The sequence below is a fragment of the Pipra filicauda genome, unplaced genomic scaffold, assembly GCF_003945595.2.
Source record: "Pipra filicauda isolate LSUMZ 115617 unplaced genomic scaffold, ASM394559v2 scaffold6_size6359152_pilon, whole genome shotgun sequence".
In the NCBI taxonomy this organism is placed as follows: Eukaryota; Metazoa; Chordata; class Aves; order Passeriformes; family Pipridae; genus Pipra; species Pipra filicauda.
The window spans coordinates 407,347-420,597 of NW_024104865.1; the positions used below are offsets into that span (position 1 = coordinate 407,347).

General features: G+C 38.7%; 1 protein-coding gene across 1 annotated transcript; it reads left to right on the forward strand.

Moving 5' to 3' along the window:
* The first annotated feature begins 60 nt into the window (after positions 1 to 60).
* Positions 61 to 10,829, forward strand: EIF2S1 (eukaryotic translation initiation factor 2 subunit alpha). Its single transcript, XM_027717063.2, has 8 exons — positions 61 to 167; positions 1,995 to 2,236; positions 3,756 to 3,835; positions 4,276 to 4,427; positions 6,943 to 7,049; positions 8,805 to 8,902; positions 9,566 to 9,709; positions 10,003 to 10,829. Exons 2-8 carry the CDS (start codon positions 1,996 to 1,998, stop codon positions 10,126 to 10,128), a joined length of 948 nt encoding a protein of 315 aa, XP_027572864.1. The 5' UTR covers positions 61 to 167; position 1,995; the 3' UTR covers positions 10,129 to 10,829.
* The last annotated feature ends 2,422 nt before the right edge of the window (positions 10,830 to 13,251 follow it).

The following is a 13,251-nucleotide window of genomic DNA, read 5'->3' on the forward strand; positions in this document are numbered from 1 at the left end:
TGAGTCCCCCGCTCCGCCCACCGCGCGGGGGCGCTCGACGGCGCTCGGCCCGTTCCGGCTCGGCGCCGTGGCCCCGGCGGCGGCGCTTGCGCAGTGGTGCGGCGGGGTGTGGGCGCACGCGGCGGCAGGAGCGGGGCCAGCGCGGGACCCCCGGGCCGCAGTCACAGGTACCGCCCGCGGGCACCGCACACGGGCACCGCCCGGCCGGGGACGGGACGGGACCCGCGCAGTTCAGAGCCCTGCGGGACGGGACCGGCACCGCGCCCGCGAGCCCTGCAGCCGGCGGGGCCGCGTGTCCCTCGCCTCCCGCCCGCGCCGTGCCGGCGATGGGCATTGCCGGCCCCCTCTCCGGTGCGGCGGCCGTGGGGCAGGGCCCGAGTCGGCGGCGCTGGGCAGGGCTGGCTCCGTTCCGCAGGGGTGGCTCGGCCGCCAGGGCCGAAGCCTCGGCCGAGGCGTGTCCAGTTTCGAGGAAAGATGATTTCCGGCTCCGGCGCGGTGGGCGCCGTGCTGTTCCTGGGAATCTTCCACGGAAGGCCAAAATAAAAACCTTGTGACTGTGAAGAGAGGAGTAACTGTGACTGTGGAGAGTGCTGTGTGTGCAGGGCGGTGTTTGTCTGCTCTCGTTGTGGCCTGGGGTTGTTCTTTGCAGCGCAGCTTCCTTATGTATCCTATAAGTACCTGTAGGATTGAGCAGAGCTGCACTGAGGGGACTAGAGAAGAGAACTGGAAAGCTTTTATTTGTACCATTAGAGTTCCATATTCAACTTCTCATTACATAAAGTTATACAAAACCTTTAGAGGAGTGTTTTTATAATCCTTTGCCAGTCTGTATTTCACTTTTCTGAAAGTTAAGAATGGAAATAAGAGTGGACAGTGTTCTCAGTTTTGTGGCCATGTGTATATAGCATATGGCCTTACCATCCTACTCTGTTTTTAAACTTTTGTATAGCTAGAAAGCATTGGTACTGCTGTAAAGATCAGGACTAAAACTTCAAAATGGTGACTACAACAAACCTTCTGAAGGAGTGATGCATTTGACTCTGCACCTTAGGCTCCTACTGCTGTAGAAAATTTTCTGTCTGAAACTTCAAGGCAGAGACAAAAGAAATTGAACTAACCTCATTAGAAGTTTAAAAGCATGTGGATTCATCATCAGAAAAGTGAAGCAGTTTAAGCATTTCTTCTTACCACTACTTGGTTATGAAGTGTTGTTTCTGCACTTTTTTTTTGAATGTATAATGAAGGAATCCGGGTTTTTTTCATGTAGTTTTGGCAGTTTTTTTCTTCCCTCCTGACTTGCAGTCTGTTGGTGGGGTGCTTTTTTGTTGTTTTTTAGTACTTCATTCAGGCTAGGCTAGTTCTGTTCTGATTAATGCCTTTGTTTTCTTTGCTGACAGTTGGCCTCTGGAGCAGGTCTTACAGGATTATCCCAAACATCTTATGCTGAGTGTAGAAAGTCATCCTCTGGAGTCTGCTCTTCCTCAGTACTACAGAAACTTCCCTCTGCCTCTTATTTTCTGAGCCTCACATGCTGTCTTATTCTGTGCACACAAAAACCTTCATGAGCACTGCAGGCTTCTTCTCTCCCATGTCCTCCTGCTCTTACAAGCCGATTGAAAATGTTACACAACCTTGTGAATTTAGATGAGTGCCAAGTGCCACCTTTCCACCACTTGAACCTCTCCAGTGTGCTGTGTTTAGGTAGTACAACAGTTGAAGTGGATAATGAGGTCTGGGTAGCAAGCTTTTTCTACTTTAGTGCAAAAAATTTGGCATCTTAGCAAATGATCATGGTAATACTACTTAAAATACTAGTTAATTTATTATGTAATTTCTATTAAAACCTGAGCACAAGCCTTATCCTAATTTGCAATCTTTTGTGTCGGTGTTGTTCTCTGTCCTTCCCTGTCCTTGCTGATTTATTGCCATGTTTGTAGGAGAAGGCAGTGATGTGCTGTGAAATAAAATCTTTGGGGTTTGTGCTTGAATTCCAGAATGCCGGGACTAAGCTGTCGATTCTACCAACATAAATTTCCAGAGGTGGAAGATGTAGTGATGGTCAACGTCCGCTCCATTGCTGAAATGGGCGCCTACGTCAGCCTGCTGGAATACAACAACATTGAAGGCATGATCCTCCTCAGTGAGCTGTCCAGGAGACGGATTCGTTCCATTAACAAACTCATCCGCATCGGGAGGAATGAATGTGTTGTGGTCATCAGGGTTGACAAAGAGAAAGGTATTTGGGGATATTGTGGGTATATCAAGATTGAATTCATAGAGAGAAATGCAGATAAACTAAGCGGTTTAGGTATTTGTGAGTTTTATCAGGGCTACTTATTTTTAGGGCACTTAAGCAAAATAGACCATCATTGTGCCATCTGATACCTATGATCCTTCTTCTGATCCTCTGTGTTCTTTGGGAATTGGCTTAATGAAAGTGATTCATGTCAGTAAAGATTTGCTCAAGTGGGTCCTCACCAGCTCAGTAAATGAACCAAAGTGAAGTGGAATTTTCTTTTGATATCTTCAAGTCTTAACCAAAGAGAAGAATCATATGCTGTAGAGATAAAAATCTACATTTTTAAGCATTTAGTGTTCGCAGTCTGTCCTGTTCGTTAACAAGTCTCAAACCTTGTCAATAAAATAGATGACAAGTATGTAATTATTGTACCACATTACCTCTGTAGGGTGCAAGCTGATATTGTACAAGCAGCTTTGTCTCTTCCTATCTTTCAAACGTTTGAATCTTTGATAAAATTTTTAAATATATTTTCTATTTAGAAGATGTTGGATTTTGATAATACTGTTCCTTCAATCTCTAAAATCTATATCCAGGTATAAAGAAATAATAAAGACTGAGCACATCTCCTAGAAGTGTTACTGTTGGTGTGATGTTTCTCAAGTAATAGGCTTTTCTAGAATACTTCTGAAACTGCAGTTAACTCTGAAATTCAGTAATAAATGACAGGATAAGGAAAAGCAGAGAAGAAAGAAAGACAAACATAAACTTATTTCAGATAGATCTGAAGTGAAATAAGTTTCCCAGCATCTCTAATGAAAGAATACTTCCTTTTACAAGTTAATTTTATTCTCATACTAACAGAGAAACACATCTGGAACTCACCTAGTGGTCTTTTATTGAATACATGGAGGAACCTATAATTTGTGAGAAATAAGTGAAGGCCCTTTCAAATTTAGAAGAGGTGGTACAAAAGAATTTTTTACATGGTCATTTCTCCCAAAAGGGTATCCAAGAAATTAAGAGTCCGAATTTCAGGCCAAGCCTATTTTATTAGGAAACCGTTCAGAGCTGAACAGGTGGAGTGCCAACCTTGACTGAAATTGCATTGAACACTACAAAAATATGCATTAAACTTGCTTCTGTGTATGCTGCTATGTTTTTTTTTCCCTAACTGTGTACAGCAACATACAAATGGATCACAAATTGCTGAGATATTATGAAAATTTGTTCAAAATCTGCAGAGAAAACATTTAGGGCAGTAATTTAAAGAAACACCATACAAAGTATTTGCTATTTTAAGTATTTGCAGTTGAAAGAAAAAATTTATATCCTAATTTGGATCACAATTAGTTCAAATCCATTGAGATTTGGTCTTGTTACTTTCTGTAGCAACATATAGGGATAGTGTAGGCAAGGGGCAAATCCTGTGCCAGAGTGTTTATGAGTTTCTCTTGAAGCAGTCAGACTTAATTTGCACTATGGCTGACACTTTCAAAATCATCTTCCTCAATAGGTTATATTGACTTGTCCAAAAGAAGAGTATCTCCAGAGGAGGCAATCAAATGTGAAGACAAATTCACAAAATCAAAGACTGTAAGTTGCGTGTCTGTATTCAGGCACTGTGTATTTCCAGCTTCTTTCTTGAATGACCAAAATGCACAGACATAAGATAATATGAAAATAAAGTGTTGTTCTTGTGTATTAGGCATACTCTAATTTTCATTTATGCATGCAAGGATATATAAGCAGTTCATCTGTCCATGAGTTCTTTGGTAAACTGCTTCTTAATTAATGAATAGATCAAGAAAGGTGTCGGTTGAAAATTTATGATGTAAAGGGGTATATTTAAATGATTTTATTTAAACCCAGGAGTATAGGCTGGTTTAGCACACTGTGGCAACTATTTATTGAAAAGGCACACACATAGTTTCAGTCTCCCATCCTTACTGCTGTATGGTCTTAGCACTTCTGAGCAGAAATTTTTGTCTGCTTTCAGTATTCGTTTTGGTTTTTGTAACACTCCCGTGTTCCAGGTTTACAGCATCCTTCGCCATGTTGCTGAAGTCTTGGAGTACACTAAGGATGAGCAGCTTGAGAGTCTGTTCCAGAGAACTGCCTGGGTATTTGATGACAAGTACAAAAGACCGGGATATGGTGCTTATGATGCATTCAAGCATGCAGTCTCGTAAGGACACCTTTTATACTTCTAGGGGCTTATTTCAAATTGCAGAGAAGTGTTTCCTGAAATAGAACTATCATCACATTCTTTGGGGTTGTTTTGTTTGGGTTCTTTTCCCAGAGTCAGTATTGAGAATATACTGATCAAGTAAACCTAGTAAATTTTTTTATCAGTCTTCCAGTTGCTTATTGTAGGTTTCTCTGTCTTATTGATTTTTTTCAAATTCCTGATTTTTATTGCTACAGATGAGTCTGTGACAGTTCTAACAGGAAAAAGCACTGATTTTGGTTTGTCTGTCAGAATTTGTCTGTCCCAAGCAGATTTTATCAGAAATATCTAGCTCTGTGTCTGAAGATATTTCTGCTCAGGGCTGATTGTCACTCTTCCACTGCCTGTGCAGTGGGAGAGTAACAATTTCTTTTTTAAATGCAACGAACTGGCTTGTTACTTCTCTACACTTCCAAACTTAAAGAATGGGATCATGAACTTAGAAATGGAAATTTTAACAGAAAGAGATGAAAATTGTGATGCTAAGGAAATATATACTGAGATAGATTGCTCTTATATGTTTTTAATAGTCTGATATTGTAATTTTCTTTCAGAATTAAAGTATTTGGTTTCCCTCTAAAGAATCTGTTGTGAAATTGCCAATCCAAAACTAGATTTCTCAATAAACATCTTTAGTTTTACTCTTTTATGCCACATGAATTGGAGTTGAACGCTAGATGGCAGTAATAAAAGTTTCAGAAATTGTGTTGACTTTAGGAAGTAGGAGGGCACTTGATGGTATTTTTAAATAGCTTAAAACGATCTCTGTGTTTTGGAGGAAGAGACAGTTTGTGTCCTCGTTTAGACTGTGTTTTGTTTCATATAATAATAATTTTCTGATGAGAACAAATTCATTGGTAAAGGGCAAATCTGGATACAGTGCTGTAAAAGGAATTCCAGATAACTCTTACCTGATAAGTACTTAGTTAAACACCTGTATACCAGAAGAAAAATAACCACCCTATAGTTACACTGGCTGTTTTAGGTTTTCTTGTACTCAGGAAAATTCCTGAGCACAGGCCTTTTGTTGCTCATTTGCTATTCAGTTTGGAGCACAAACTTCTGAAGCTGTCTGTTCTCAAAACATCTTTCCATCAATAATGCCTTAAGATTTCTGACAATGGACTGCAATTTTTATTTGTTCATGTTGTGCTCCTACATAAACATATAACAATAGAGCAGAAAAATGTGGATATTGGTGCCTTCTTATTCTTGCTGAAGTGCTGCATGAGGTTTAGTGTTCCCTCTAAGAATTTGACTTACTGTTCCTTTCATGAGGATTAGTGTTTTGGGATTTTAGACAGCAAAAATTGGAAAGTATATTTACCTTCTGATTAGTAAAAAATTAAACACTGGGGACCTATTTGGTGAAAGCCTACCAAGAGCTTATGAAAGTAACTTGAAGATTTAACAGGATCGTTTGTAAATAAAGCAGAATTTGTATGTCACATAAATCACTTCTGCCATACAGGTTCATATTTTGATGTGTTAAACCTGTCATATTTTTTGATTCTGTTTGCTTGTTTGGCCCTTCTACTATCTCTGTTGAGTATACAAAAACATGAAAGATGATGATGTATTAGCAGCAGAGACCAATCTCCATTACTGCATCTGGTTTTTGGGCTGTTTTGTTTCATGTTTGCCTGCTGGTAATATTGTAGGTGGTCTGGAATTTTTTTCAGAAAACTGCCACTCTTATCTCTGCACAACAGCAACGGTTTTTGTGAGGAGTTTTTTGGTTATGTTCTCAGTTTCAGATATATTTGGGATACGTTTAATACAGCAATAGAAAATTGACACCACTTCTTCAAACAAGAACTGCTAATTTATATTGGTGAACAGAAAAGGAGTTTGCTTTTGTGATCTCTGAATTTTAAACTATTAGCTTGCAATTTAAAGATCCTTTATCCTTTCTTTAGCCAAGAATGTAGCCAGCAGATAAGTATCTGTCTGATCCAGTTACTGTTAAAAAGGAGTACAGAATAACATGGAATGAGTATAGGTTACTTTGTAGAATGACAAAAATCTTGTGTTTGAAACATTAAAATAATTCAAACCCCCAAATTTATCATGGATCCACTTTCATGTGATATGGGTTTATCTTCATATTGGAGGAAACTTAAATATCGAGTATCAATAGATACTTGTCTCATTCCATGTATCATATACAAATGGAGGTGGACAGATGTCATTCCTTTGCTTTTGAAAAACTTAAAAATCATTCAGATGATTCCTTCCAGGAACAGATTGAATAAGGTACTTATCTGCTTTGTTTGCCGATAGAAAATATTTTGAAAATAGGTGTATTTATTTTCTTCCAGTGTTTCAATGAGCTCTTTAGAAACTTCCCTGTTTTGTTTGCCTAGCAGATGTCTAGGATTATTTGCAAGAATATAGAAATAGTCCCTGAAGTTAATGTTGTGTTATATTCCACTCCAGTATAACTTCTGTAACATTGCTTTGCTTGGCTCAGAGACCCTGCAATCCTGGATAGCTTGGATCTGACAGAGGAAGAGAGACGTGTATTGATTGACAATATTAACAGACGTCTGACACCACAAGCAGTCAAAATCCGAGCTGGTGAGTTCTTCCCAGATGCTCATTGAACACATCTTGACACTTAGTTAGTGTATCTTGTCGCAAACTATAAATCCAGTTAAAACTAGTGGTTTGTAATGCTGATATTTGAGTGGAACTGTTCAGAATTAAGACACCTTATTAAAGGATTACTTTCAAAATGTCTCTGTGGGTTCTACCCCAAAGTACAAGGTGGTTTGGCTTTTATTTTTCCTCCAGAACTGTGGATTCCTTGGGACACAAAGTGGTAGTCATGACATATTGCATTGGCACACAATGAACTTAAATATTTTATAGTTATTGCTGCATCTACAATATTCTTTTTCGTTATTCAGAGTTTTAAATTAATTGATTCCCTGACAGGATGATTGATCTCTGTCAGCACAGCTACAGCATATATTTTAGCCACTTGTCCATGGACATATGAAAATGGTATTTCTAGCTGGTTGATTGCAAATCATTCAGCAGAATGAATCAGCTCAAGCCTAGCACACCTCTGATGTATTCACAAAGCGTATGAGCTAATTGTGTCTCTTAATAATTCAGTATGGGCAGAAAAAGCACAGGACTGCATTACTTAGGAAGACATACTTCAAAACTGTAAATCTGGCTGAACAGCCACTTGCTGTTAAACAGATAGTCAGTGTATCAGAGTCATAGTTTTACCCAGATTGTGAAATCGCCTCTGCTCTGCAAGGATATATTGAAGAGCATTAACATTTGTTGATTACTGTGGAGAGAAAAGATAAGCCTTATCCACATGACACTGAAGTCAAGAAGAGAGTACAAAAAGTAAGGTCATGAAAAATTCCCTGTTACTTTAGGCTACCAGGACTTAACATAGGCTTCAAAAATGTAAGTAGGATTTGACTGCCCTGAAGAATGAAATTGCTAACATGAATAGCACTTCATAAGTTTTGAAAATAAAGTTACTTGATGAGCGTGTGTTCTTACTTCCTTCGTGGTACCTATTTTGTTCTGATGGTCTAAGTCACTGTTCATTTTGTCATCAAGACATGTGTAGAAATTTGCCATTGGCTTCTGTTCTCATCCTAAGGCTGATTGGAATGCACCTCTATGAACTTGTTTCTGATAGCTGAGAATTAGCAGGTTGCTGTGAGTCACTTGGAACTGAGACCAACTTCTTTGTAGCTTAGTCTTGTACCACTGCTACATAGGTAAAGAAATCTTTGTCTTTACACTGATCATGGTATTACAGATACAAATTTCCAAACATCTACAAAAAGCTGTAGCCAGTTATCACTGTAACTGTATGTTAATATAACTTACCTTTTAAAAAGAAATTTTAATGCTCCTTGAGTGATGCCTCTCTGCCTCTGTTGTAATTGCTAAGAGAATTCCATAAACTTGTGCATGTGTTCCTTTTCAAGTTTCACTTTTCTTGATCTTTTGTTTTCTCTGGTATTTATTACTTTTATATCTTCATCTCTGCATGTGAAATACATAATCATTCCTGTTGAATTTATTGGATGAGAAGTGACTGAATGTGGGTGTATAATTTTGTATCCTGGCTTTTCAAAGCACAATATAAAATGTTATATGTCTGAAGAATTTATGAACGCCTTTACCTCAACTTACGAATCAAGGAAGTGTAATACCTTCCTCAGATTTGGGAGCTACTGAGGCTCTCATTGTGGATAAACACTGGTTGCTAAAAAGATTTAAAGTTAAAAAGTTTAAAGATTTTACAGTTTTTGGTAACCTTAAAGTTTCATTATTTGTATTTCTCTGTCCTAGATATTGAGGTGGCCTGTTATGGTTATGAAGGCATAGATGCAGTAAAAGAAGCTTTGAGAGCAGGCTTGAACTGTTCCACAGAGAACATGCCCATTAAAGTAAGTGCCAGTCTTAATAATGGAATCAAAAGCAAACTTTTCTGATGCCCTCAGGTACCAGTAACATGCAATTGCTCTTGTCTCAATCACCTAAGTGAGCGTGGGGAGCCATGTGCCTGCTTTCCAGTTCTTCTCTAGCAGGTCTGTAACACACTTCCTTTCAGCTGTCTGCTGACAGTTGTTCCTATAACTGTGCAGTGGCTTTCAAAGTTCCAGAAACTATTTATTCTGTTCACTTTGTTGAAGTCTAGTATTGGCACACTACATACCTCCTATTCCTTTTATGCAGCCTTAAGCAGGGAGCAATGCATTTTATTTTCAGGTATAAGATTGTATAAGAAAAAGAAAGTTTGCTCCACTTATGTTTGACTGTTGATAGAATGGCTACTGTAGCCAGGCCTGGTTTTTCTTCCCCAACAATTTGAGGATATTAAGTGTATTACTGAATAAGTGTTTTTAAAAAAACTTGAAAGTACTTCCTTCTTTGAAAATTCTTATAGTAGTTTCTTGTGAAAAAAGAAAAAAATTACTTATTCAGTCGTCATAAGAAATAGTACATGTTGTAACACCTTTAATTGTATTATCTAAATAGACATATCAACATATCATTTTTGGCTTTGTTACTGAGTTTGCTTTTTTCCTCCAATCCCTACAACATGATAGATTAATCTGATAGCCCCTCCTCGTTATGTGATGACTACTACAACGCTGGAGAGAACTGAAGGACTGTCTGTTCTGAATCAAGCCATGGCTGTAATTAAAGAAAAAATTGAGGAGAAGAGAGGAGTCTTTAATGTGCAGATGGAGGTGAGAACAAATTACATTCTAAAATACAATTTTTTTCCTTGCAATATTTCTAAACTAGAGCAAGATCAGTAACTCTACAAGAAATTGTAGCGAAAAGGTATTAAAGAAAAAAACAAACCTGAACTTCCATGTCCCTTAAATAAACAAATGGCCAAAAATTCTAACTGTCTGAGTTTTGTTGTATGACTTCAGGATATATTTTATCTCTTGCTTTTTATGTGGAATCAGAGTCTACAAATACATGTGATGTTTCTTTGACTGTTTACCACGTGTTTTGGTTTGGTTTTTTTCAGCCTAAGGTGGTTACTGACACAGATGAGACTGAGCTTGCAAGGCAGTTGGAAAGATTGGAGAGGGAAAATGCTGAAGTGGATGGGGATGATGATGCCGAGGAAATGGAAGCCAAAACTGAAGACTAAATGTTCTGGAATACTTAGAAGAGAGACCACACGAAAAATTAGAAACCCCATTGCAAACACTCTGGACTAAATGTTTTACAGTATTGAAAACTTCAAATGCAAATACTTGAAGTGTTTTACTGTTTTAAAAAGACCAAAATGTAAAAGGCTCTTCTAAATATCCTTTGATGCAAAAACTTACACAAATAGAATCCTTTGAAAGGAAGGTTCCTAGTCACCGATCTGTCCAGAAGGAGTTTGCAATCCCATGCTTAACACTTACATACATAAAAATTCCTAATTGGTGATTACAGCTCAGTGCATCTGTTAATGATCTGTCACGGGAGCAGCAAAAACAAGCAAGCTGAACAGTTCTATTCAAAATGTATTTCAGCAAATATTCAATAAATTTCTGGGCTATGTAACTCCAAGGTTTTGGCAATTTTTCTCCTCTTTTGTCACATGGCCTAGAGTGGTATGAATATAAAACCTGGAACAGTATAATCAATGAGTGACTCCCTTTTAACATGGAAAGGTCTTTTTGCTTTAAATCAAGCCAAGAATGAGTGGAACAAAACGTTTGTCTTGCAAGTTTGTTGATGCAGACTTGTTTAAATGAGCATTTCCTTTGTTCATCATCTGCATTTATGGACTGAGAACTTGAAAAGTTTGAAAATAGCTTGTTACCATTCCAATAAACATAGCTAATAAATGAAAAGTTACGTAAAGTTGCACTTTGATCCTATAGCTGAATATAGCAGGAACTTTAATGAACTTACTGATACTTCAAAATGGGCAGCACTGTCTTGTGACCTCACTGCTGCATGACCTTCAGTTCTACCTACCCTAAATCCCATTTATACTGGACTGAGCTGTTCACTCTAGAAACAACCTGTTTATCTTCTCTGAAGAAGAGAAACAAGATATGCTTTCTAAATTGGAATTAAAAAAAAAAATTAAATCCTGTTTTCCTTGTCAGTGGTAATTGAGGTGGAAGTGTTGGGCTTGTTTAAGTAACCTTTCCAAATTGCTAAATTTTTAAACGTGTTCGTATATTTTTTTTTATTGTCATGTTGCATATTACCCATCTCCTTTTTTTCTTAATATTTTGTGCTGCTAGAGGAAAATGCATGAAAAATTAGGCTTTGAGCCTTAAATAGGAATTTTTAATACTACCACAGTGCAAACAGTATAATTGCTCTGTGGTGTTGGTAACAAAAGGCATTCCCAAAGGACATATATATTACAATCCATGCTGGGGTATCAGGGAAGTTCACGTGTACCCAACTCTTAACAGTAATGCAAAGCCAAGAAGGTCAAATAACTTTCAGTCTTTGCAGAATGTGAGAAAATACTTGAATGTGCCATCACAGAATGAAGTAACAAATATTTTTTTAATGGTTATTTTCTCAAATTATCTTTTCAACTGCTGTGTATGACAGCCTTGTTGTGATAATGTAAATTTCCTGTTTGAACAGCTCTTCCAAACTGTGCCCGTTCACTAAAATAGTGATTTGACTTCCATTAAACACAATAGGTGGGCACTCAGACTAAATAGCGAAGTATTTTGAAACTTTGTCACCATGTGATCTGCATGGCAAAATAATGCTGTAAAGAAAAGCACTGAAAAACCAGCCGCATGTGCTCCAAGGAGGGAAGGAATGCTGTCAAGGGATTACAGTTGTTACAATTTCTAAGAGCTGTTTCAGTGTGTCAATAGATGAGCATTGTTTCTGTCAGTAACTTAGGCAAAAGTTTGCTAAATTTTTTTCAGTGGCTACCAGAGCTTTTCTAATTAGAGCTGGAGCACTCTGGTGGGCACAATTCTGTGTCAGGTTTGAGTGCCTGAAAAAAATGACCAAGATAGTGAGGGCAATAACAAAGCAGGTTCAACTGAATGCATTTCAATCACTCACTATCCTGACGTAAAACCAGGCTCTCCTGATTTGCTCTCCTGAGCAGATTTTAACCAAGAAGCTTAAATAATGCAAAAGACAACCCGGTGAATCCCCCTCATGCGTTGCAGAAGCTTGAAGGAGGAGGTGTAAGGTGGGTGTTCCAGAGGCCTTTCAGCAAGGGGTGCACAAGGGAGTGCTGGGGGTCAGCTGTGTTCCATCACTTAAGGACATTAGAGTTGCTGAGATGATACCTTCTATCTCAACCTGTCTCTTTTCTATTTGTGGAACTGCCTTTGCTTACCAAGTGCTTAAAATAAGGGTCTGGGTTTTGTGTGAATGCCTTTGTTGAGTTGCTAAAGCTGGGTAGCACATTCCTGCTGCTCATTAGGTGCTGTGCTGTTGACTCGGCTGTAATCACAAGGCCAACATCTCCACTTGCACTCGTGTAGTCAATGGACCAGTCAATGGAAAAGTACAGGTATACCTGTGGGCAGGGCTTGGCTTGATGTATTAATTGTAAGGATCTCAGCTTGACTTTCATACCCCAAATTAATTTTGTAAGATTGACAGCTTGGGAAGAATTTTACTTACAGCATCTGATAAGGACTCATTAACAAAAAAAACCCTAAACAGGGTTACCAGCTCACAGTCCAGTAACACACAGCCCAGTATCCTGTTTCTGGTGAGGGGAAATAGTGGCTGAAGAAGGGGTGCCCTGCTTGCTTGTGGTTTTTTTCTTTAGGTGCAGTGGAGCTGGCATGTTGTTCTTCATAGCAGAATCTGAACTTTGGGGTTTAATTTCTGATAGGTTTTTTTTGTTTGTTTGTTCCAGAGCCTAGACAATTAAACCACTGTTTCCAAACACTCCACCTTTCTACAGTTGATTTTGAAAGTGCTGTTATATCAGAATTCTTTTGAATGCTTGTTTTCTTTCACTTTTATCTAGAAATGTTTCATCGTTCTTTGTTTTGATGTGGTTTGTTTTCATCATCTTTCACCCCTAATCCACTAAGGAACTAAATATTTAATGGAGTTTACACTGGAGGGCAAAGTCCTGACACTTAAGAAGCTGATTTGAAAAAGCTGGTATATGCAATGCCCCATGTGACACGATGCTGGACACAGCATTGCAGAGCATGCAACGGAGGTTTCCTTTGGTCAGGTTCTCTTAATCAGCTGTTCATGGCTTCTTGAAGGACTGACTGGGAGGTACCAGCAATGTCTGCCAGGTCAGTCAGCTGAAATA